Source organism: Natator depressus, chromosome 1, assembly GCF_965152275.1.
Source record: "Natator depressus isolate rNatDep1 chromosome 1, rNatDep2.hap1, whole genome shotgun sequence".
NCBI classification, from domain to species: Eukaryota; Metazoa; Chordata; order Testudines; family Cheloniidae; genus Natator; species Natator depressus.
The window spans coordinates 254,300,636-254,327,097 of record NC_134234.1 but is presented as its reverse complement, the minus strand read 5'-3'; the positions used below and the strand labels follow the sequence as shown (position 1 = coordinate 254,327,097).

At 47.1% G+C, this 26,462-nt stretch overlaps 1 protein-coding gene and 1 non-coding gene across 3 annotated transcripts in view; both read left to right on the top strand.

Annotated features, from left to right (window-relative positions):
* Positions 1-5,066: 5,066 nt before the first annotated feature.
* TMPRSS6 (transmembrane serine protease 6) overlaps positions 5,067-26,462 on the top strand; it is a 35,389-nt gene continuing 13,993 nt past the window's right edge. For both annotated transcript variants that reach the window (XM_074941526.1, XM_074941525.1), the window contains exons 1-12: positions 5,067-5,400; positions 7,995-8,151; positions 8,378-8,520; positions 8,712-8,779; positions 10,075-10,253; positions 13,612-13,653; positions 14,417-14,621; positions 16,437-16,573; positions 17,665-17,777; positions 18,780-18,889; positions 20,754-20,899; positions 21,861-21,959. In XM_074941526.1, the coding sequence (XP_074797627.1) occupies positions 7,995-8,151; positions 8,378-8,520; positions 8,712-8,779; positions 10,075-10,253; positions 13,612-13,653; positions 14,417-14,621; positions 16,437-16,573; positions 17,665-17,777; positions 18,780-18,889; positions 20,754-20,899; positions 21,861-21,959 (1,399 nt within the window). In that variant the 5' untranslated portion in view covers positions 5,067-5,400. The remainder of the gene's footprint in view (positions 5,401-7,994; positions 8,152-8,377; positions 8,521-8,711; positions 8,780-10,074; positions 10,254-13,611; positions 13,654-14,416; positions 14,622-16,436; positions 16,574-17,664; positions 17,778-18,779; positions 18,890-20,753; positions 20,900-21,860; positions 21,960-26,462) is intronic.
* On the top strand, positions 22,390-22,551 carry LOC141981117 (U1 spliceosomal RNA). Its single transcript, XR_012637670.1, has one exon. It is a non-coding gene; the product is annotated as a U1 spliceosomal RNA (small nuclear RNA).

The window sequence follows — 26,462 nt, the reverse complement described above, 5'->3', positions numbered from 1 at the left end:
GATGAAATTGAGAAAGTCAGAAAGGGGCATTACAACTATTAAAGTACATAGGACAAGTGGAGAAAGAGAAATTGGATTGCTCTGCAACTCAGCTTAAAGATAGTACCAAACTCTGAGGCTGAGCAGCCAAACTTTCCATTCCTCAAGTACCAATTTACAGGGCATGTAAGCATCTATAGGAGAGTAGAAATACTTGAGCTGGTGAGCTGCTAGTGAGTGCTGGGGGCTGCTGAAGATGGAGGTGATGGAAGGGGTTAAGGATGGTCCTTACTGATTGGCCTGGGGTTTAGTTCATTTCCTGCATCCTTCCCACTCCAGACTGTGTGAAGTGAATATTCTAATCAGCTTGGTCCCAACCAGATATCTGGGTTTGGGCTTGGGTCTTCAAAGACAATTCAAAGCCAGAAATGAGTCAAGTCATGCAAGGGATGTGATAAAAAAAAACAATCCCTACTATCGGCAAAAAATACTGGGGAAAATTCCCCCATCTTATGAGGTGTGGGGGAAGCAAGCGAGATGCTAGCAATAAAATAGAGCACAACATTTCCCATTCTTGGTGCAATCTTTCAATGAAATCAAAAGCCTCTTTGCCTTACAAACCAAACTCTGTCATTCGACTATGTTAAGATAATTGCGGAAGAGTCCATCCCACATCTTGTAGTAAGTGGAAATCATCTAATTGGTAATCCCCGTTCCTTCCTTTGTTTGGAGGGAATCATTCCCCAATTAGCAGTAAAGGCAGGTGAATCAGCTCCAGATAAATGACTACAGATCCTCACCTTTGCCTAAAACCAAATCTCAGTCCGTTCATTTGGGTCAAAAAAAGTTTGGATAGCATTTTGTAGTGCCTCCATATTTTCTGATTTGGGGCAGAAGTGCTGAAATAATCCAGGGAGGTTGGGGATAGAGGGAAGACTGGTGATGTTGGTTCCATGGTATCCGTCCATCCATTCCTCTGACCATCCTTTGTATCTATTGTATCTTTTTCTTGCCATCTTTCCAGACCTGTCTAGACATGGGAAATACCAACCTCATGCTAAAAAGACCTGATCTCTCTCACATGAGATTTCCAAATCAAATAAATTTGGGTAAGCATCCAAACTTTTGAGGAATTTATCCAGATCTTTAGGACGCTTCTGTAAACCTTCCGAGATTCACCCAAATTTAATTCACCGTTCCCCATTTCCACACTAGAGTTGAGTTTCCCCCTTTGTCCTGGTACTCATGTTCCAGCACCAATATTATTCACCCAGTTTTCATTCTCCTGAGTTATTAAATTGAACGCTGTGTTTGTAAGATAAATGGGTCTCCATTGGGTTTGATTTTGTCATTAAAGTGCTGCTGATATGGCAATAGAATGGAGCCTGGCCTGGTTAGCAGTGAGAAGGTTGCAGAGAGCCAACCCTTTCCTGTATCACTTTCTCTAAACCACTGCACATGTCTCAGGATGCCTGTTGTCCCACCATCTCAGAGAGACTGGGGATAAAGAAGAGACAACTGCTTCCCAGCTGAGTGAGGACAAGGCCGCCCAGTGTATTTACTGTGCTCTGGGAAGCTCTCAAGATGCACCATAAAGAGTAAGCACTGCCAGGCTGAATGCTAGCTTAGATGGCCAATGATCCCATAGCGGTTCCTCTGTTCCTATGTATTTCTTCATAAGCTTTTTAATCATTCTTGCTGCTAAAATGAGTAACAAAAAACCTGCCCTTTTGTCAAAAAAATAAAAATCAATGCAGTTTCAAAATAGTACATTTTTCATTGCCATTTGGTAGGGGAACTTGGATATTAACAAACGCTACTGGTTGGATGGAAGTGAGTTCTTGATCACAGTTCAGGGATCAGGAAGACGGCATGAGGGGGGTTAGCTCTTGGTCACAGATAGTCTGCTGCTTAAACAATGAGTTCAGGGGGCAGAAAGGGAATTTGCCTTTAGCCAAAGATTGTTGGGCCTTGGTAGATTAGGCTCAGGGAGCAGAAGGAGGTATTTTAGGGGATTGTCCTTCACTCATAGATAGTTCAGCTGTTGGGCCTGATCCAAAGCTAATCTCCTGTGGGCTGCAATCCTTTGGTCTAATTTCAGTTGTTGGGTTTAATGTGAGGGTGTGGCTGGTATTGGGGCTATACAGGAGGTCAGACTAATTGTGCTCCCTTCTGGCTACCTTATACTCTATGACTCTATTAAAAGAATGTCAAGACTCCCATTGACTTCAATGGGCTTTGAATTAGACCCTTTGGACAGCAAATGTAGGGATCAGATAGCAGTTTCAGGGGGATGAACCCTCATTCACAGACAGTCAGGTGCTGAGCACTGGGCTCAGGGAGTAGAAAGGAGGCATCGGGAGGAATAGTTTTCAGTCACAGACAGCTGGGTAATTGATAGCATCTTCAGGGGAAAGGGAAGACATTTCAGGGGAATTAACCCTCAGTCACAGACAGCGATAGGGAGGGTAAAAGTAACGTAAATTGTTTTTTAGAACCTAGTCACTATGATCCCCTCCAGATAGACTCAGGAAGTATCGCTGGCAGCGAAACTGCCGCAGGCCACTGAGAATCACTTGGCCAGCTAAACATTTTCCCACTTCTGAAAATGCTGATGGTTTTCAAGCATGTAAGCTGCTAGAAGTGAGACAGCAGCCACTCTGGGGTGTGAATGTGTGACGTGTTGTGGCAGGAAGTGCTCAGCGTAAGATCTGAAGATAACTGGACCTTTATTCCAGGAAGCCAGGTCATGTGGTCTAAAGTTGCTGCAGATATGAGATTAGTTGAGTTGTGGCGTAGAAGAGCCATTGCCAGTTGCTTCACGACCCTTTTCTGCTGAGTCCTGAAGACTCCTTGGAAGTGCCATGAAGGTCTAAAGGGCCCCCAGCTGATCCAAATGTAGCATGGACAAAGCCACAGAAAAAGTGCAACACAGGACAGTGTCCATCAATTATAGTTTCCTTATTAAATTGAACTCCAGCACCAGTGAAAAGTGCTGGGCCAGCAGTCCTGGAGGAAGAGTCCTCTATTTATCTGGAGCACAGGTACAACATAGATAGCAGCAATGCAGGTTTACGCACACACGCTACCCTGACATCCCTACCAATGTACCTCATTTCTGACCTGCGGAGAACTGCACAACAGCCAGTCCCCATCCCGCACCATGGGAAAGTGGTAATTCAGGGCCAAATTCAGCCTTGATGGTGCAACTGCTTTGAAGTCAGATTTGCTTTTGGGTCTGTGTTCTTGGTTCATTCATAGATACCACAGTGATGAATGTGGTACTCAGATTGGTTAGATTAGATTAATGTCTACACATACCGTGCTGCAGCAGTGCCGCAGTAGCGTGTCTCGTGAAGATGCGCTATGCTGATGGAAGAGAACTCTCCCATTGGCATAATAAAACCACCTCCTGACATACTGCTGTCCACACTGGCGCTTATGTCAGTGAGATGGTTTGCACACCCCTGTGCAACATAATTTCTGCCGACATAAATTGTAATGTAGACATTAGCCTGGACTCAGTACTTGGCCTCTCTACGAAGACTATAAACAAAGGCAAGGCAATTGTTTTCTGGAAGGAAGGATGGATGATCTCGTATTGAAGGCACTGGCCTGGGAATCAGGACATCTGGGTTCAATCCCACTGTCACAAACTTCCCATGTGACCTTGGAGCACAATTTTCAAAAGCACCCAAATCACGTAGGCGCCTAAGTCCCATTTTCAAAAGGAATTTAAGCACCTAGGAGCCCACATCCCATTTACTTTCAATAAGACTTAGGCTCCTAAGTCATGTAGGGGTTTTCTAAAATTTTACCCTTAGGGGCTCAAGTGCCAGATATGTAAAGGTATTAGGCACCTAGAAAGGCAGCTAGGCACTTAAATGCCTTTAAAAATATGACCCTAAATCACTTTTGAAAATGGGACTTAGGCTTCTAAGTCCATTAGGCACTTTCAAAATGTTTACCCTTAGTCTCTCTGTTTCTCAGTTTCCCATCTGTAAAATGGTGGTGATAATGATCCTTCCCTGAGTCCCAGGCTGTAGGGAGGGTAATTTCATTCATGGGTGAGAGGTGCTCAGATAGTACAGTGACCAGAGTTGTATAATAAACACATAGTTTTGGTGATCTGAGTACTTGTCCACTAAAAACTGCGGTAAAGACACTGTATAGTAACAGATTTCATTCTCAGCTGGCCCGAGGCTAGATTTGAACCCTTGACTTCCTGCTGAAAGACTATTCCTCACCAGCTAATAACAGACTAGTGACAATACCAAGGGAGAGCTATATCGAGGTAACCTCTGTCGGCTAAGAGGGAATTTCCACTAATGATTATCACTGAGGTGACTTCATTTACTTTGTTGTAGCCATGTTGGCCCCAGGATATTACAGAGACGAGGTGGGTAAGGTAACATCTTTCCTTGGACCAACTTCTAAAGCTCGTCTCTCTCACCAACAGAAGTTGGTCCAATAAAAGATATAACTGTCTCCCCATTTGCCTTGGCCTTTATTTCTTTATGGCTAAAGCGTAGGTACTTCTGGTAAAAAAAAACAAAAAAACGAGGTACATTTTCAGAGCACAAGGGTGCATGTAGGGTGGGGTCCCTGGACTGTATGCCAGAAGATGAGTCAGGTGAGATGTATTGTCAGAGCTGCATGGAGAGCCTGGGGCTAAAGAAATGGGATGTGCCAAGCTGGAGCGAGGGGCACTGGCAAATCCGCATGGGAGCCAAGGGTTGGATTAGCAGTGGGTGCTATAGGGTGAGGGTGAGGAGAATTGGCAAAGAAGGGACAGGGGGAGGCTGATAATTGGAGTGGCAGGGAGCGTTACAGGACAGGACTGAGGGGCATGGATAAAGCTTTGCCTAGTTCTTACCAGTGCTATTAGTTTGGACAGTGCTAGCCCCTGCCACCTCCCATTGTCCCGCCTTTGTACAGCCCACTGCCTTCAGCAAGAGCATCCCCCACCCTACCCTGTCTGAACAAGCCTTTTCTTCTCAGTGCCGTTTGTGCCTTTTATCTCCACTGGGACCCATGAGTGTAACTAAGACAGAAAGCGGTTGCTGAGCACCTAGTTGCCCACACAGAGGGAATCTGTGATCCATCTGCACCTGCCTTCCAGGTTAGGCTTCTCAGGGGACAGGGGGACTGTTACCCTGGCTGTTTACAGCATCATCTCTTCACAGCCTGCAGATCCTCTCTCTTGGCAAACCTCCTTTCCCTCCAAGTCATCCTCCATCAGAGAAAGCTGTGGCTGTCCTGGGCAAGCTCAGCCCTCTCTGTAGGGCAGGACGGGGCAAAGGCCAAAACAAAGGGACATGGCCTCAGATTATTGATCGCCAGGGAGGCCAGGGGCTTGAGTAAACACATGTCTACCAATGTGTGCGCGCCCGGCCACACGCAGAGCTGGAGGTTTCAAAGGTAGGTCTGTAGCTCTGGGGGAAACCCCGGTGCCTAGAATTGATCTTCTAGCAAAGGGAGGCTCTTTTTGATCAGTTTGTGGTTCTTTATGCGGCTGTCGTTTTGAAGGAATCCCTTGAAGGTGGAGTAGAGACCCTCGACTCCTCCCTTCTGCTCTGGGGTGGGGGGATACCCCTGAGGAACGTCAGCTGAAAGGAGACCACAGTGAAGAGCAACATCGGTGTATTCCGATCTCTACCGCATGTGAGAGGGTTGTAGGAGACAGGAAGTGGTGGCGTTAATGGATTCATTGTTGTCTTTGTGCCCGCTCTTGTTAAGTTAGATGTTTCCACTGAGTTGCTTTTTTTTTTTTTTAACATTCTTTACATGTGTCTCTTTTTAGAGTGGCAGCCATGTTAGTCTGTATCCGCAAAAAGAACAGGAGGACTTGTGGCACCTTAGAGACTAACAAATTTATTAGAACACAAGCTTTTGTGGGCTACAACCCACTTCAATGGATGCATAGAATCCATAGAATGCATCCAATGAAGTGGGCTGTAGCCCACGAAAGCTTATGCTCTAATAAATTTGTTAGTCTCTAAGGTGCCACAAGTCCTCCTGTTCTTTTTATATGTGTCTCTGTATTTGAGGAGCAAAGTTGAGGGTTGGGAGGAGCCTCAGTATCTGGGTGAATAAGGAATGTTGGCTGCCCTTTGTTGTTCTCATATGGTCATGCAGCATACATGGTAATACAGACTTCCATGTATGCACATATATGTGCATCCACATGCTTCAACCCCCTAGGGACCTCCTCTAACAGGCACTCACATAGACCCCTCACACCTACACTCTAACACACACAGGCACAGTCCCATGCATGCACATAACTCACTAACAAACACAGGTGTGTCCTCCAGGCAGGCAGAGCACCATGTAAACAGGCTTTGGAACATGCTAACACACACTCAGGCACTCTCTGACACCCCCTCACGTTCACGTTCATGCACACTCATACGTCGCTTCTCAGTGAAGGAGACATGCAAATCCTTTGGCCTCTGCTAGTATGTTATTGCGTGACAGGACTTTCACAGGGCCTCTTAAGGGACAGGAGAGGGAAAGTGTCCGAGGAGGCCAGCCCAGGAGCATCCAGTCTTGGCAGGCTACAGTACTACTTAGCAGAGAATCACGGGGGATTACAGGAAGGGGAAGAAGGCAGGAATAAGTCAGACAATCAAGTGTTGTGGGAGGAGGAGTAAAGATGGCGATATAGAAGGTAGAGGGCTGAATTACATTTGGGGGGGGTCACTGCTCCCTAGTATCCATCAGTGGGGAGAGGTGGGGTAGCAAGGAGGTACCTTAGTGTGGGTTTTGCAACATTTGAAAGCATTCCTGTTGCCTTGCAGACCCCTGGAGCTCAGCAGTCTGCATAGGTGATACTGTTGCATTCAGTGAGATTTGGAGGGAGACACAGGTATGTTGGGGAATGTATTAAAAAGTTAAGACATACAGACGCTAGGGGCACAGAGCTAGCAGGAGGATGGATAGGGCATGATCCTGAAGGTTTCACTCAGCTGCTGCCTAAGTAATGACTGAATAAACTCCTGCGGGACTTCAACAGGAGTTTTGCTTGTGTAAGCAATGAGCAAGGTCCTAGGGATTTGGCATAGATTAGGGCCCTACCAAATTCACAGTCCATTTTGGTCAATTTCATGGTCATAGGATTTTAAAAATCGTAAATTTCATGATTTCAGCTATTTAAATCTGAAATTTCACAGTGTAGTAATTGTAGGGGTCCTGACCAAAAAAGGAGTTGTTCAGGGGTTGCAAGATTATTGTAGGGGGATCGCAAAGATATTGTAGGGGGGGTTGCCGTGCTGCTACCCTAACTTCTGCACTGCTGTTGGTGGCGGTGCTGCCTTCAGAGCCGGGCAGCTGGGGAGCGGCAGCTGCTGGCCGGGAGCCCAGCTCTGAAGGCAGCGCCACCGCCAGCAGCAGAGCAGAAGGAAGGATGGCACGGTGTGGTATTGACACCCTTACTTCTAGGCTGCTGCCTGCACAGCTGGGCCCTCAGTCAGCAGCCGCCATTCTCCGGCACCCAGCTCTGCATGCAGCAGCACAGAAGTAAGGGTGGCAACACCATACTATGCCCTCCTTAGTTCTGCACTGCTGCTGACAGGGTTCTGCCTTCAGAGATGGGATGGGATGGTATTGCCACCCTTACCTCTGTGCTGCTGCTGACGGGGTGCTGCCTTCAGAGCTGGGCACCCAGCCAATAGCCACCGCTCTCCAGCCACCCAGCTCTGAAGGCAGCATAGAAGTAAGGGTGGCAATACCGTGACCCTCCTGCAACTCCCTTTTGGGTCAGGACCCTCAATTTGAGAAATGCTAGTCTCCCCTGTGAAATCTGTATAGTAGAGGGTAAAAGCACACAAAAGACCAGATTTCACTGTCTGTGACGTGTTTTTCATGGCCGTGAATTTGGTAGGGCCCTAGGCATAAATAATAAGGGGATACACAGATAGGAAGAGGAGCACATAGATGGTAAAGGACACATAGGAAGGGAGGAAGGGATGCATAGATAATTCAGCCTGACCGATGGTCTGCTGCCTGACTAGATGCCCGTGATGGAGGCTGAGCAGCAGGAGGAAGATGCAAACACCCCATCTGAAGATGAACCGAAGAGCAAGGCTCATGACTGCCTGCGCTATGCACCCCTCTGGATAGTCCTTGTGCTGTTGGCTGGAGCTGGAGTGCTGACCTGGTATTTCCTAGGTAACAGTTCTATGGTGTTTTGTTCTTTACACTGGTGATCATGTGTCCTAGCAAGGAAGAAGCCGATTTAGATGCCAAAGAGAATCAGTGACTCCTGGACGGGTTGCCATGGGTTACCCATCTGTGCACTGATTCCCTAGGGAGCTAGCTAAGTTCCCCCACCCAGCCAAAGAGCCTTCTGTCCTCCACATCCATGGGTTAAGCTGTCTGTGTCTTTTGTTGTCAGACTACAGACCACGACACTTGGAATCAACCGTCCTGCAGTTCTACTCTGGCAGCCTCCGGATCCTCAATTGTCAGTACTCTCTGGACCTTGGACGGCCAGAATCCAGAGCCTTCTGGACTGAGTCAGCAAAGCTACAGAAGATGGTGAGGGTGGTTTCATGTGTGGGGGCTGAGGCAGGTCAGTGAGTGGGGGAAATGGGCCACAGGTAGTTCTGTGAATGGAAGCCTAAGCAGGTTATACCAAAACAGAGGGGGCTGGGGCACTGGGTGGGTTCCCTGGGAAGTTTGCTGTTGTACTCTTGCTGGCTAGTTATCAGTTGGCATTCTTGTTACAGCTGAGGGAACTTATTCGTGTCACGGACCTGGATCCATATTACAACTCCAGCACAGTATATGCCTTCGGGTGAGTGTTACTTCCACATTTGTTTGCTTTTCAGGACTCTGTCTCTTCTGTCCTATGTGAAAGTTACAGCTAGGCTGTGATCTTGTTCAGTAGCCATATATTCATCAGAGAAAAGCTGCTGCAACCTCCATTCTTACTCCACATGGGCTCTGGATTAGAGCTTATTGAAAAGTGGAATTTCCATCCCAGAGGAAATTCCAATAATTTAACATTGCTTGTCAGCCCATACTCAGATGAAAATCAAAATATCAAAACGTCTCATGGAACGAAAAGTCCAGAAAGAAAATTAATTCGGAAATGTCAAAAGGTTTAGTCTCAGCATTTTCTTTTGAAAGAATGTTTTGGCATTCTTTGAATCGAAATGTTTCATTTTGTGCTGACAGTACAAAATGAAACACCACCGAGAAAGACCGTGATGCATCCTGGGAGATGTAGTTCTGCACAGGTCAGGGCCCGTAAGGGAGAAGTGGAGTAGGAGGGACCTGGACCTACAACTGCCACAGAACACTGTGGTGGCTAGAACAGATGTGGAGATTAGTGTCAACACGATCCTGACATTTTGCTTTGCTTTTCCCAATGGCAAATTACATCAACAGTGATCTTAGCCCACCGAAAATGTCTATTTCAGAAAAAAAAAAAAAAAAAAAAAAAAAAACCACCACAAAAAAAAAAAACCCCCAACACCTTTTTCCAGCAGGAGAATGTTTCATTCACATTTTTTCACTCAGGCTTCCCGGCTTGGTCCATTTTCTCTGTCATTCAGCTGACAAACTACCGTGGTTGTGATCTCCTGCAATGTATCAATGGTCCCTGCACAGGATTAAAGGCTCATTCTGATCAGCTGAACAGAGTCTAGAATCAGTCACTTGTCACTACTGGGAGATGGGACATGGAGCCTGAAAATGTTGACCTTTAAATCTATGGCAGCAGCGACCACAAGTCATTTCCACCTGAAGCACATTCAAGTGGAGTATAAAAAAGTTTAATGATCTCATTTTAGTTTCTAGTGGGGCAGGTATCCAGATCATTAAACCCACCATTCCCGGTGGCACAAGATGGCTTCCTCAGCAGAAAGACCAACTATTGAATGGACCATTGATACACTGGCTCTTCTTTTCCACTAAAGGTGGTCTCTCTAGGTTGGGGCTGAGGCACATTGGTGGGGCAGTGTGTTCTGGGACGTTTGCACTGATGTGCCTGATCTGTAGCTAAAGAGAGGAGGACATCTGTCTCCAGGGCTGAACTCACTTGAAATGAAAAGGATGAAGGAAATTAATGTGCTATCTCCCTGCTAGGGAGGGGTCCCTGACCTTCTTCTTCTGGTTCGCCCTTCAAGTCCCCAAGAGTCAGCACAAGGAGATGACTGCTGAGAGGGTGAACATGACTCTCTGCAGAGAGCTTCTCGCCAACGGTACAGGCAGACTCTCCTACCAGGCAGAGTACAAGGTTGATCCAGATTCTCTGGTTCTGCTGGGTATGTATTAGCCACCCAAGTGTGACCTAAGCTTTCAGGATCAGGGGCTGAGGCCTATAAGTTGCTGCCGGCAGGCTGAGAGGCTAGGCTGAATGGCATTACTAAAAGGGAAGGAGAGAAGAAGTGTGTTAAAGAGGGGAGAGGAAGGGTGATGAGAGGAAAAAGAGAGGAAGGGTAGGAGTGTAAGCTAGAGGGAAAGGCAGAAGACAGAACAGGACAGGGGAATGAATTACAAATGTTTCCTCCTTGTACACACTTTTCATGAAGTTTGGTTATTCCCCTGAAGAATTATAGGCTCATGGAGTAAGAGATGGCAGTGACTGACTAGGTAGCATCTTGTCCTTTCCTCTACCTCCTCCTTCAACTTTGGCAAACACTGAGTTGTTCCCTACACTATATGCTTTGTAGCTTTACTCCAATGTCCTAAGCAACTGGGCTTCCATGACGTTCCTTGGGAGACTATTCCACTCTCCAATAGACTGAGAACAGAACTGAATGCAACATACTTATATTACAGTTGTTTCTGCTTCATGATGCTTGTAATATTTCCATCATTTCAATTCCTTATATTGACTTCAAGATTTTTTTTTTTTTAAATCAGTGCACAAAATAGAGATCACGGCTTGTTAAAGTGTCCTGGGAACGAGGTCCTGACAACTGTCCTTGATATTTCAGGTCCTTTTTAGGCCTTGATCCAAAGTCCATTAAGTCAATGGAAAAAAATGCCATTGATGGCACTGGGGTTTGGATCAGGCTTATGGTGTGATTGCTCCCTCCTTGCTCTGTGATGCGATACCTCTGTGCATAGAGCTCACAATGACTGTGTTTGTTTGTTTAAATTCTGCCCTATTGCATTGCAAACTCATCTCTAAATTTGCTATCATTGTTACTCCCAGGTCTCTTTCACTATTGCCAGTTCCAAGTTTCTCATTAAATAATATGTTTCCAATCATTTCCCCCTAGATACATTATTTTGCATTTTCCCCAGATGAATCTTATTTTGGTATATCCCTACCCTATTTCTCACTTCACACAGTCCTTTTCTCTCTGTTCTCATGGCTGTTTTTGAATTTAGTATTGGGGAATGCTTTTTACTCCCTCTTCCAGATCATTAATGAAGATGTTAAATAAGACCAAACCCAGCGTCCCACTGAACACCTCTCTCCGTTTAACAAATTGCCATTTTTTATTTGCAGCTTTTCAGTTTCTGGTGCACTGTGACAGTGCTCACATTCAAGCCAATTTAAATTAAGATTTCATGAAACACATGGCTAATGATTCACTAAAAATCAAGCTATATTGCATCTTCTGCTTTCCCTTTATCCACTAATTTAGTAATTTAGCAATTGAGTTTGTCAGTACCATTATCTTTTAAAGGTTTTCAGTTTTTTCCTCTCATCCCCTTCACATTTATTCATTATTTTATTAGGGTCTAAAGTTAGATTTGCTCAATTCTAATTGCCACGATCATCCATTGGGATTTCCCTGTTTTCTCCATGACATTTCAAAATGTAATGTCTGTAGATGAGTAAGATTTGACAGTTTGGGAAGAGTATGCCTAGCACCTAGAGCAGGGGGCAAAAATCAGGACCCCAGGATTCTATTTCTGGGATAGACACTGCTTTGGCAAATCACTTAATCTATGTCTTTGTTTACCCATCTGTAAAGTGGGAATAAAATGATAGTTAACAACACTTTCCAACCTCACAGCTTGTTGAGGTGTAATTAATTGACAGCGGTAAAGTGTTTTAAAACCCTCAACCAAATGCTCCTATGTGAAGACTCTTAATATTACTAAATTTGTTAGCTGCCTCTCTATCAGAGGGTGCCTATTTTATCAGCCCACTGATTTGTATGTGGTAAGATCGTCCAAGTCTTCCCTCACTTTACTAATAGCTTTTGTAAGCCCGCAATCTCTCTCTAGCCACAGGATTTCAGCCCCTTTTCTTTCAGGAACTCATTTTTATTTCTCCAGAATAAAAATCTATTTAACACAGGTTCAAAAAGATCAATCACATCCTTTCACCCTGACTCAAGGTCTTCTGTAGGAGCCTGTCTACTCCCTATAGGATTACCCTTAGCAGGCCATCTGCCTCGGAATCATATATAACCTGGCCTCTTTTCCCTGCCCTAGGAACTCCTGAAACCACACTCTTCCCACCCCTCAGCAGCCCTCCCCTCAACAAACCTCTTGCTGGCCTTTATGAGGACCAGGTGATCTACAAGCTATCACCCAATCACTGCCTCTTAGCATGAGCTGAGAGGCAGCTGATCAGTCACAGGTGGGGCTGGGCCCAACTCCCCTAAATGGGCCAACCACCCTATGACACTATTTTTTTTAAAACAGGCTTGTGGATTGTCCTCTCTTTATGTTCCTTTTTAAAGGTACATTTTATAAAGCAGTATCCATTGGGCATCACTCACCGGAGGCCCTGTTCTCTCTCCACCGCTGTCTCTCAGAGACTACAAGAAACTCCCACTGTTTCCAATGAAAGTTATTCATATCCTGCAACAGGAAGAATAGGGCCCCAGATTTCTTAATTCCCCATAACTGGTTTTCTTGTTAAAGAATCCCTTTGGACTGCAGTATTCTGTTAACCTAGTATTCACTGTGCCAAACTCACATACCTTGTGGTCACTTGTACCAATCCTCCCTATTATCCTCACATTTTCAGGGTTTTTTTTTTTCCCATTCATAACTCTCTTTGACAGCAGATTCAAAGCCCACTGAAGTGAATGGAAAGAATCCTCCGGCCTTTAGGCCCTGAGTGAGAAGAGCCCAATCCCCTTTGGGATTTGGATCCTTCTACCCCCACATCTCTGCTCATCCCAAGGAACTTTCTTTCCACCTAAAGTAAGAGAGAAAGAAGGTGGAAAGTGGGTTGGGTCACAGGCAGTCAGCCAGGGTAGAGCCTGGGAGGTGTGGGAAGCAAGGCACTTCCCTGGTGTACTAGTGCTTGACAATGAGCACGGTTAGGAGGGGAAGGATAAGGCCTGGTGGCCTAGGTTAATGACTGACTTGTGTGGGAAGGAGAGAATATACTTGAGAGAGGACCAGATGATGGGCAAGCAAAGAAGGAGAGAGGCTCATGGCAGGCTGAGGCATCATGAGTAAGAGGGACAGGGCCCAGGGTAGGCTGGACAAGGATAGGAGGAATGGGAGCTAGAGGAGATGACCAAGGTAGATCTTGATAACAGGCATAGGAAGGAACGAAGGCACCCAGGGTAGTGCTTGATGGGGGTCGGGGGAGAACCATTGGGCACAGAAAGGAGGAGGGGGCCCATCCTGCAGCTTAGATTTTAGGTACTACAGATTCTTATGTTTTTGTCTTTCTTTTATATATTTCCTTTCCAACAGAATCCAGTGTGAAAGACATAGTAGTGCTGAAATCCACTCGGGGTAGGCCATCCTTTCCCTTGCTTTTTGAGTTCATTTTGTTTGGGGGGATTTGGTGAGGGGCCAGAATTATTGTTTACTGTCCTGAGATGTGAGATCAAGGAAAATAACGGGAAGAGAATTGTATTCACGAAGCACTGATGCTGCACACAGTGAATAACACTTTCAAAAGCACCACTGTGACTTTCAGATCCTCAGAGGTGTTAGGTATTTATCCCAATGGAAGTTAAGCACCGAAATCTCTTTGAGGATCTGGGCTAAGGTGCCTAAATCACATAGGTACTTTTGAACACTTAACCCAGTATCACAAACTCTCTGGCTAATAGCTAGATATTTGTGCTCAGGCGCTGTGTGTGCAGTTGGAAATGCTCTTCCCTTCGCTTACAGTCCCCCTTCAGAGCTGCCAACCCAAAGAGAATTAGAAGTGTCAGTAGGAGAACAGGCAGCATGTACTGTAAACGGAGGATGGGGCCAGGGGAACAAGGAAAATGAGTCAAACAGAAGAGAAATAGGAGAGTGAGAGTTTGCCTAGAAGAAGGGGATAATTAGCATGGAGTTAGCTAGTGAGAGGGGATTGGTGTCACGGGGAGGAGCTAGGGTAAAGTGTGACAGTAAACTGAGATCACTGGGAGGAACCGGGCTAACCCAGAACCTAACCCTGTAGTAGGGGTTTGTACTGGTCATCGTTAGGGTATCTTGTTGGTAAGAGCCCCTTCCGACACTCAGCTAACAGCACTCTGGGGTTCTCTTTGTCTCATGGATTCAGGTTGCTACAGGTACAGCCACATCAGGGCAGAGGAAGTCTTCAGGCTGAAGGGCCCTGACTACTTGGCCTCCAGTTGTCTTTGGCACCTCCGTGGTCCCAAAGGCCACATGATCAAACTACGTCTGGAGTGGACCCTCCCAGAGTGCAGGGACCGGCTGGCCATGTATGATGCGGCTGGGCCACTGGAGAAGCATCTCATCACCTCGTAGGTAGCTTTCGTATGACACTGATATCAAATACAGTGAGTGGTAGGAAGAAGGTCAGTCAGATCCTTAGCTAGTATAAATTGGTGTAGCTGCACTGACTTGAGTGTAACTCTGCTGATTTTACACCAGCTGAAGATCTGGCTCTAAGATTCCTTAGGAATGGGGTCTGGCACAAATTAAGATGAGAAGGAGAAGTAAGGCTCCTGAAGGGTCTAAAATAACCGATTTATGGATGAGGGGTTGGTCCCTCTTCTGGAGGGCCACCTGGTGCACTGCAGTTCCACTGAGCCCATGCGTACCACCAGCCTAGGCTCCCTCACCCTGTCCTGCTGCACACACACAGGTAGGGACACACCCAGCTGCAAACAGACACAGAGATCAGCTCTGTGTGGGAAGACTCAGTTCAGGGATTGCTCAGCACTCAGGTGCACACACCCTCTGGAGTGTAAACCCAAAATTATATTGTCTTGCACTGTGGAGAGATCTATATAGCATAAGGTCATGAAATTCGCTCCCCCTTTCAATGTGGAGGAACATATGCTCAGCTTTTTGCCCTCCCCATTATGAATTACACAAACTGGTTATAGAACAAAACAAAAAAAACCCCAAAAAACCCCAAGTGCATTAACTATAAAAGGTAGATTTTAAGTGATTATAAGGGATAGCAAACAGATCAAAGCAGATTACTGAGCAAATAAAACACACCCAACCTAAGCTTAATATACTAAATTAACTAGTTAATAGTAGCACATTCTCACCCTAGATGTTGTTTCATGCAGATTAAAGTTTCTTGAAAGTAAGCTGCACTGCTTGCAGCTTAAATCTCCAGGTATTCCTTCCACAGGCTAGACCTTTCTCACCTGCGCTCCCTGCCCCACAGCTTGGTTCATTTGTTTCTTCAGGTGTTTGCAGCAGTCTTCCTTCTTGGGCAGGGAGGCAGTGAAGAACCACCAAGATTAACTCACTTCCCAGCCTTAAATAGGATTTGCATATGGCAGGAATCCCTTGTTTCCCAGTTTGACCCCCACCCCCTCCTAGTGGAAAAATACCAGCAGTCCAAGATGGTGTCCAGTATTAGGTGACATGAATACATGACCCTGCAGTGTCAAAGCAGCTTCCCAGGAAACTTCTCAGGAAGGAGGGAGATTAGTATCTTTAAAGTCCTATTGTCCTTCCTAATGGCCCATCCAGGCTGATTGCACACTGTCTGGTGGGTGTTCCCCAAGCGTAAACAGTTGTAATTGTTATAGTCAATATTCCTAACTTCAGATACAGAAATGATATATGCATACAAATGGAAAGCTTATGATTTACTGTATATGATTATCCAATGATACCTCACATGATCCATTTTGCATAAAATACATCTTAGTTATGCCATATTCCTATCATAAGCATCTCTCTAAGAAGAATATGGGGCATAGTGTCACAAGGGGGACCCCATGGTCTCAGAGTCCTCATGAAGGTGGTCTGGTTTGAGACAAGATGAAGATCCTAACAAGGGGTGTGGACATGTTCCCCCACCCTGATCTGAGCCCTTTCCTCTGTGCTATACCTTGATTTGGTTACTAGGTCCAGAGCTTCAAAGGTATTTAGGCTCCTAATGTTCATTGATTTTGATGAAAGTCAGAAGCCTAAACACCTTTAAAGATCTGGGCCTTAGTGTCTAGCAACATACTGAAGTTATTAGAGGTCTGAATAATCTCATCCCCTCTCTCCCCTCCGTCTCTTACCACCACTTCAGTCCTCTCCTTTCCTCACTGCTTTTACTCATTCCCATCCTCTTTCACACTTCCTGCTCTCTTTCCTCTCAGATTCTATGGCTGCAGCCGTCAGGAGCCCATGGTGGAAGTCCTTTCTTCGGGCCACGTCATGTCCGTGGTATGGAAGAAAGCGATGTACAGCTACTACGATCCTTTCATCCTCACTGCCCAGGCTGTGCCCTCTAAAGGTGAGGAAGGCTGGAGGGAAAGCGTGGAGAATGAAGGAGCTGGGAGAGTTCACACAGTGCAGACCCCTTGTCAGTTAGCCTCACACGTATTCTGCAGGTCACTTCACCCACCATCACAAGACACTCCTCCACTGAGATGGAATATGGCAGCTGTTTCACAGCACATAGAACCACCACACAACGGCTTGGAATAGGAATTCATTAAAGATTGTGAGGCACTTAGATGCTCCAGTGATGGCAGCCAAAAAAAAGTGAGGAGTCCTGCATTCAGCTAAAGTCACAGGGGAATTTAGGTCAGCAGAACGGACTCCTATTCGAAATTGGCCAAGAGAAGGAGGTTAACAACCTTAATTTGCACAAAGTGCCATGGGAACTTTAACAACCATGAGCGGTCAGGGCTTGGGTTGCCAAGTCAACTGACAGAAGGCCACACTAATGTCTCAGTAACCCCTAATGCCAGGCTGGAGCAATGGCACGGAGTCAGAGGGAAGAGCACTGCCGGTTACAGCAGCAACGCTGCTTTGGACACTTCTCTGTTGTGTCTCCCAAGCTAATACAAGCCAGGCTTGACCCCGGCTTAGCTCATGAGATCACAGCTTCTAGCCTTTCCCAGTTGGGCTTTCCTCTTTTTTCAGACATTTACTCATTTTTGTGGTGTACCCACTGCCCTTTTCTCTAGCTCTGGTCTCTTGGCATCTCCTGCACTATGATCCTTCACCCTATCGTCCCCAGCTCTTCCCGACATGTACGCACTGTGGGAAGGTGGCATAGCAATGTAGGAAGCCAAGCAGGCAATCACACCTGCAGTTGATTATCTCTGTGGTCTGCTTCTGAGGAGCCCCCCTCGTCAGGAAGTAGCTCCCCTGGGATGTTTCTGGTGCTCCCAGTGAACCCAGCTGGGAAAGCATGATGTTGGTCCCACAGAGACCACAGACCACGAGCACAGCAAACAGCTTCATGGGTCTCTAGCAAATGCGTAGCCTGCATCTTCCTCCATTCTTCTCTTGTGGGTGAGGCATGTCCCTTTTTTCTGAGGATCCAGTTTTCCCAGCTGATGTGTGTGTGTGTGGGGCGGGTGTCTGTGTTTTCAGACTGCCAGGTGAATCTAACGCTGCAGGGAGGCCTGGAACTACAGGGGAAGATCAACACTCCACACTACCCGAGCTACTACTCGCCCAACACACAATGCACCTGGCTCATGACGGTGAGCGCCCCCCCCCCGTGGCCCCTCCTCTTTCTCTAGCCAAACCTTTCCACAGTAGTGGCTTTGGACAGAGCGCCAGGGCACCTTTTCCCCTACACCACTGCTCCGTGGCAATGCCCTCTCCACTCAGACTCAAGTGACGTGTGGGCGGGGGAGGGGGTTGAGTGCCCTGCACAGTTTCATCTCTGCAGACCCTACAGCAGAGAGTCTCAAACAGAAGGTCATGAGATCACAGCCATCCAGCTCTTCCTGTAATGCTAAATGGGAGGGAGTCCCCGCTAGATCCCCAGCTAGATAGGAGGAAGGTTGGGGGGCGGGGGTGGGAGGGGGCGGGAAGAGGTTTCCTGGAAGGAAACGGCTGGGAATCATTGCTTTACAACATTTCCAATTCTGGCTGTGGCTCCCAATGAACCGACTCTTGTGGCTCTCAGCCTAGATCTCCACCCTGGACTTGTGACTATCAAACTCACTAGGCAGTCACCGTCTGTTCTTCAAATCCGGCCCATCTCAGTTCAACCAAGACCCAGCATTAGAGTAGCAGGGATGAGGAGAGAGGTGCATTGGCACAGCTTGGTGCAAGGCCCCAGGACTGGAGCAGCAGGGTTCCTGCAGGTCAGGGCTGAGGTGCTTTGGCAGGGCTGGAAGTAGGATCTAGGGCTGGAACAGCCAGCTGTGATGGTGCAATGGGAAAGGTGTTTAGGGGGAGGTAGGAGTGGTCTAGCAGGGGGTGTTGGAGGCCATGACTGAGGGGCCCTGGCAGAGGTCTTGGAGGCAGGCCTGGAATGACTGAGGGTGCCACACTTCAGGATTAAGGTGGTGGCCACAGGGGGCAGTGGCCTGTGTAGACTGTGCCTAACTCTTGCCAGCTTGGCACTGTGTGAATTCACTGCTCTCCCATTTGCGTTCATTCTGCCCCTTTCATGCCGACGGATCCCATTTGGTTGGCTGGAAACAGCTTGCTGCTGCTCTCTCATCTCTGTTCTTGGACCACTCTCCATGCAGGTCCCATCTCTCGACTACGGAGTTGTCCTATGGTTCGATGCCTACACACTGAGGAGACAGAAGTATGATCTGCTGTGTACTCAAGGCCAGTGGATTATTCAGAACAGAAGGTCTGTGCTCATGTTCTTGCTGGATTGTCACTCTCCATCTCCAACCCCAGATTACTTCTCCATGAGTCTGAATTCGCCCCCAGACCTCCGGTTTAGCCAGTCCCCAGGTCTGCTAGGAAACATTTGCCAGCTCTAACTTCTATCTTCTTGCTCCCACTCAGTCATTTGATCTGTGCTATTAACCGTAACAGCTACTACTGTGCTGATGGCACTCAGTTGTCCATATCTTTTTCAATACTCTAGTAACTCCTCCTTGTCCACTGACTCTGCCTGTCTTGATCAAGTCAATGTATTGCTTCGCCTCAGCTTCCTTCAGAAAAGCATCTCAGAGAGAGAGATGTGCTTCTTTTGGGCAAAGGCAACATCCTCAAACCTCTCCAATGTCGCTATCAACTTCCCTTCTTCCTCATGCTGTGTAAAGCAGATTGTCTTGTTTCCCCCACTTTGTGCAGCCCTGGCGTCCTCCCACACCTCCTGTGTTTGCAAATGTGCCTATCACCACCTCTGCAGTATCGTCTGTGTGCAACTGCCTCAAATCCTCCTCCGCACAAATCTGCCTCCGAGTCTCTGCCTCTTCTTGCTTTGCCTATTAAAAACTCCCTTCTATAAAGACTTCTCTATGGTGTCCCTAAGCCCAGCTGCCATCATGCACTGACTGCCGCTGCCCACTTTCTCCCACATACAAAGAAGCACAGCCACTGCACTGCCATCCTCAGACCCCTCCAGCTGGCTCCACTTTCATTTCAGGAGCCTGTTCAAAATTGTACTCTTATTTTAAAACCCTGTTTGAGCCTTTTCCAACTACCATGCAGACCTTGTCTCTGCTGCTCACCTGAGCTCAGCCACCTCTGTCTTTGGACCCGATCCAGGGAATTGTTCCAATGACCTCAGACTCTCCACTATGGGTCTCACAGCCTATCATCAGCAACAGCTGTCTTGTATGTCTCCAACTTCCCCTCTATTTGCATCCCTTCCTTGCATGTACTTTTTCCTTCTTTTCTCCCTAGTCCAACCTCCCTAACTCTTATTTAACCATGTGAAGATCTAGGACATGAGTTCATAGGAAAGACAATATAGAAATAGCATTGGATTAGACAGCACAAATTCTGCTCTTACTCAGACAGGGCTAAATCAGGATTAATGCCTCCAAAGTAGATGGAATCATTCTGGATTTATGCCGAGGTAGCAGAGCAGAATTTGGGCCTGTGGACTGTGTATAAAATATGGCCTGTTTGCAGAAGGACACCCATGACACCAATTCCCTATGCCTGGTTTGTGTTACCAAGTGCATAATATTCTCCCCAAAGCCGTTCAGTCCGGAACATCCAGAACCATTATACATGTCTCTCACAAACTTTAAATGGTGTTTACTTCCGCCATCATTTCAAATTCTCTCCATCTCACCCTTAGCATGTCTCTTTTCCTTTCCCTCCATCAGTCTCTAGGGCTGCTTCCTCACACATTTCATTTTCTCTGGGCACCCGGGGCTAGCCCCTGATCTTGGTTATACTAGTGTAAAACCAGTGATGTCTCTGGAGTTGCTCTGGCCTCAGGACGTTCCAGTCAAGTAGCTAAGTGCTGGTGCAATGGAGAGCAGAGCGTGGTGCTGGATGGCCTGTCTGCTGAAAAAGCCTGGCTTCCCCTGCATTTCCAAGAGCATCACCACTCTACATCCCCAAAACATACAGAGAGTGTTTCCCCATCTCTGCTATCCCAGTCCTTGTGGTTCTCTCCTTCTCATGGACCAGACCCCAATTCCCAAGTGCCATGGAACCTTCCTGCCCCAACACCCTTTTCCCTTGAGGACGACATTTTTTCTCCTTCATACAAACTCTTGGATATCCTGCCTGTACTTCTCTATCAGGTTGTGTGGCCTGCGGACCCTGCAAGCCTATGCCGAGCGAATTCCTGTTGTGTCCTCTACCGGCATCACCATCAGCTTCACCTCTCAGATCTCCCTAACCGGACCCGGAGTGCAGGCTGCTTACAGCCTCTATAACCAATCCGATCGTGAGTACGGGGCTTCTTATAGATTAGAGACACTGATTGAGAATGTAGTCTGCATCTTTCACTGCTACCCAGTCACCAGCAGCTTTCTCAAGCTCCTGGCACGTGTTGAGAGCCACACATGCCAAGTCCTAGATACAAGCTCACCTATAGGTACAGATGCACATTACCCTCATGAATGTGTGTGCACACACCACTCTGAACCATGGACACACAAACACACAACACTTGATCATATGCACAGCTCAGAGGTACTGAGGGACTGTACACCTAGGCACAAGTAGACTCACCTCTGCCTCTGTATTACTGAGCTGGCCTTGGAATTAGATGCCTAAGCTTATTTTAATTTGAAATGACTGTTTCAATCACAAAGGCTCTTGGAGAGTTATTTCCTGCTTTCCCTTGAAATCCGTGTGTGTGTGTGTGTGAGTGAGAGAGAGAGAGAGAGAGAGAGAGAATAAAGACTGACACACGCACACACACTCTCTCCAAGTCTGTCTTGTCTCACTGTGCAGTACTTGGCAGGGCAGATGGTCCCTCTCTGCATACTCCCTGAATGTCCCGGGGACACCTCTTTCACTTCCTTGACCCGGGTTTTGTAACAGCCCCCAGGGAATCTATCCCAGTATTCCACCCAGCATCATGCCTGGTGCGGCAGGATGTAATAACAGTGTAGCCCCCAGGAGTTCTGGTGACAGATTGCTCTTGATTTCTTGGACCCTGTCATATGACCTGCATTGGTTACAAACTTTCAATACCCCCATTGCCTAGCCAGGGTGTGTATGCACGGATTCCAGGGGCTGCCATTACACAGGACTTTGGAAACATAGCAAGCACTGAGCGAACATCCCTGGAGAGCTGGCAAGGTCAATAGCGCTTGTAGCCACACACTTTCGAGACTCAGTGTTTTGCTTTTAGGAGGTCCTGTAATGGGGACTAAATATTCCCTTGTGATTCTTTTTAGCCTGTCCCGGGGAGTTCCTCTGTTCTGTCAATGGACTATGCGTCCCAGCCTGTGACGGGATCAAAGACTGCCCCAATGGACTGGACGAGAGGAACTGTGGTGAGTCGTCATACATTATTTCTACCCAGTCTCTCCTCAGCGATTTTCAGCCCAGTTCAACCCTCTCCTGCACAAAGGAGTGGGTCTCCATGGTCCAAATCCAACTCTCTAACGGGGGATCTCTGGGGGAGACAGGAGAACCCCACAGAGACTTCACTGCATCAGTCAGGGGGGTGAAAGTAACAAAGGCATTGGCCTGGTTACATGCAGGCAGGCAATCTTCAGTCCACCAGAATCATACTGCTTCAGTCTGTTAGGAAGTGAGACTGAAAGCTCAATGCACACCAGGCTCCTCCATGCACTCTCGAGGCCATATATCCTAGAGACAGTTGGCCCCAGAAAATGGGGCAGTAGAAACAGTTTCCATACGCCAAGATCTACAAGTTCCTCAAATAAATCAGTGTCCAACCTGCAGCACTCCTCTACCCCTGCACTGCTAGTACAGTGCATGCCATGACCACGAAGGTAGTTTTCCAAGGATGAGGCTCATCCATTGCACTGCAGGTGTGCTGACCCCTGCAATTTCCCCAAATGCGGGAAACTTGACTGCATAATTTGTGGTAGTGGGGGACTGCGTTCGTACTCTCCCCTGAAAACAAAAACAACCCCCCCCAAAAAAACTATACTCCTCTCTCCCACCACAGCTCTGCCAGTGATCCTCAGTCCTGGCCTACAGCCCCACCTGCTGTTCTAGGCCTGAGTGTCCCACACTGCTCTGCCAGCACACCACAGTCTTGGCCACCCATAATATATATAGTGCTTGCACAGTAGAGCTCTGTGTAAGAGTACTCTACTCACCACTGGATAGTGCTGCCTGCTGGCCATTCTGGGTATTAGCACCATCAGGCCAACACACTTTCCTGCAGTTGCACTTCATCTCTCTCTTTCAGTCTGCACCCTTCTCTCAACCCAGGAGCTACTGCTTCCTCTTCATGACTTGGCCCTCCATCCAGTTCACTAAGATCTTCCTCTTCCAGGGTAGTCTTTCAAAATCTCTCCACAAGAAGCATCAGGCAGTCCTCACACTGCTGCCCTGACTAAGTCATTGCTACACTGACTCCGGCAGTCTTTGTATCCACTGCCCTTAACCGTGCCATTCTGCAGTGGATGGTAGGAGAACCCAGACCCACCCTCTACTCTGGGTTCCAGTACAGGGCCCTGTAGTGAAGTAGTTAAGATGGGAATCTCCACCACCTTACTGCTCTCAGCCCTAGACTTCTGCCTACTGTGCTGCTGCTTCTTCTCCCCCTTCTTTCTCCTTTATCTCAGGGAGAGGGACTGCAGGCTTCCTCCCTGTTGTCCTCACACACAGCTGAGGGCCTCGTGTCTTTATAGATGCCCCACCTGTTCCCTCTCAGGTGAGCTTCCTTCTAATTAGCTCCCTCCACACAGCTTAAAGCACTGTTGTTTGCAGTTTAATTGGCTGATTGGGCCCACTTGGCCTAATTCAGCTCTGGCAGGGCCAGTGTGGGGAGTACACCCCCCTCACAAACTTTGTATTGTCAAACCACTTTGAAATATCACCTAATTAACTCTCACAGCTGCCCTGGGAAGTATTCTTAGTATTATTACAGATGTGGGGGAAAACAGAGAGGAAAGTTAGATTATTTGCCCAGGGCCACCCAGCAAATCAGTGGCAGGATTGGCACTAGAACTCTGGCATTCTTGGTCTCATGCCCTGAGGATGGGATTAGGAGCTATGTGCCTCTGTGCAACGCTGCCCATGCCTGTTAGTCCTGGCATGCAACAGTCCCTCCCTGCTGTTCCAGGCCTCCCATGAAACTCACAGTCCTGTGCTCACAGGAACATAAGAATCACAGTGCTGGGTCTCACAGGGCTCTAGTTACCCCAGTATCTGGTCTCGGACCATGGCCAGCACCAGATGATTCAAAAGGAGGTGCAGAAAACCTTATTGTGGAAAGTTATTGACTAAACCTGTCCATGGAGGAAGTTTCTTTCTAAATCCATCAGTTAGTGCTTGATTCGAAGCAGGAGGGTTTGTTATCTCTAGTTGTGTCCTCCCCGGTGTCTTATGTAGCTGTGGATGTTCTCATTCTCTAAATGTCTGATCCTTTTTAGAACCCTATTAAGATGAATTCAAACTAGAACAGGTGCAGAGAAAGGCTATGAGGATGATCAGAGGAATGGAAAACCTGCCTCATGAGAGGAGACTCAAGGAACTTAGCTTGTATTGCTTAACCAAACGAAGGCTGAGGGGAAATAGGATTGCTCTCTGTAAATACATCAGAGGGATAAACACCCGGGAGGGAGAGGAGTTATTTAAATTAAAGGCCAACGTTGGCAATAGGAACAAATGGATATAAAATGTTCATCAATACGTTTAGGCTTGAAATTAGATGAAGGTTTCTAACCATCAGAGTGATGTTCTGGAACAGCCTTCCAAGGGCAGTAGTGCTGGGGGGTGAGGGGGTAGAGGGGAAACATAACAGGTTTCAAGATTAATCTTGATAAATTTACAGGGGGGGAAACAGTATGATGAGACTGCCGTGACGGTTATTAGCAAATATCTCCAAAGGCTAGTGATGGGACCCTAGATGGGGAAGGCCCTGCATTGCTACAGAGAATTCTCTCTCAGGTTTCTGGGCTGCTGAGTCTCGCCATATGTTCAGGGTTTAACTGCTTGCCATTTCTGGGGTTGGGAAGGAATTTCCCCCCAGGTTATATTGTCAGAGATCGGGGGGGGGGGGGTTCACCTTCCTCTGCAGCGTGCGGCACGGGTCACCTGCAGATTTTAAGTAGTGTAAATGGTGGATTCTCTGTAACTTGAAGTTTTTAAAATCAAGATTTGAGGACTCCAGTAACTCAACCAGAGATTAAAGGCCAATTATTGGAGCGTGTGGGTGAGGTTCTGTGGCCTGTGACGTGCAGGTGGTCAGACTAGATGATCCTGATGGCCCCTTTTGGCCTTAAAGTCTGTGAGTTCTTGGCCTCAGTGATATCTTGTGGCTGTGAGTTCCACAGGCTAATTATGAGTTGGCTGTAAAAAGACAGTATTTCCTTTTTCAGTTCCAAATGTGCTGCATTTCAGTTTAATTCAATGTCTCTGTGTCGTTGTATTATTAAAACGGATAAATAGAAGCAGCCCGATTTACCTTCTCTACCACGTTCATTGTCCTGTGTGCCTGTCAAGCCCCCTCCTTTTCATCTCATCTCTAAAGCAAACAGCCCTAGTCTTTTAAATCTCTGTTTTTATTATTCCAGATTTTTCCAGGCCTCTAATCTGAACTCCTTGTGTTAATTATTACATAAATAATAAATATACTGAGGCAGTGCCTGGAGGCCCCAGCCCCATTGAGTTTGGGTCTGTTCACACAAGCATAGCAAGCAGACAGTCCCTGCCCCCAAAGGACTTATAATCTAATGATAAGACAAAAGACAACAGGTAGATGCAACAAACAGCAAGGGGAGCACAAGGTAACAGTGAGCCGACCGTAATACATGTCATGTGCTGTGGCCAGTGCTTACCAGTGCCTGAGCCACTGTTGAGTGTTTTGCAGGCAGTGTGACAAAGGTGGGCTTAAGGAAGGATTTGAAGATGTGTAGTGCAGTGGTTTGTGGTCTTCTAGTTTTGTTGTAGATGGGCTAACCAGGACTGGGTACAGTATTCCAAGTGAAGACACACCTTTGATTTATAGAACAACATTAGAATATTTTCAGTATTACTCTCATTCCTATTCCTGATAGAGCCGGACTCTTTGCTTGTCTTTTTAGGGTATGTCCACACTGCATGCTAAGCCCAGGCTATACCTCAGGTTTGAGCCAAGTCCCCCTTCCATCCACACACAAATCAGTCTGACTTGGGTCAGCAAACACTCAGGACCTGGGTCTTAAGACCATGCTGGGGGATGGTTCAGTGTCTGAGTCCTGCTGTGACTCAGATCCAGGCCCTGTCATTTTGATGTGTAGATGCAGCTGAAGCCACAGACCCGATTCAGAATGTTTGCGTAGTGCAGTGTGGACACATTAGCACGGCTCAGCCACCTGCGTCCAGCAATTGTAAGCCCAGGTTTACAATGCGGCGTGGACACTCAAGCGCAGGTTTGGTAACACCAAGTCCACAAGCCCAGGTCCCACCGACCTGGGATTACAATGCAGTGTAGACATACCCTTTGAGCCTGGCTGTACATGGAATGGAAGCTTTCAGTAAGCTATTTAGGGTGACATCCAAGACTTTTTCCTGCATGGTTAGTGAATTTAAAACAGATCAAGTTTCTTCTTCCTAGATGCATTACTGAGCATTTGTTAACAATTTCTTTAATCTGCTAATGAGCTGCCCTCTGAAATTCGCTGCAGTCTTCTCTAGTCTTGACTAACCAAAATAATTTTGCAGCAGCTGCAAATGTTGCCACCTCACTGCGCTCTTTTCCCTCAATTATTAATGAATATATTAAACACCAGTCCGAGCATGGAACCTTGGGCATGCCACTCTCTTCCACAGGGCCTGATGAAATTCATCCAAAAGTGATTGCTTCAGCTAGTTTT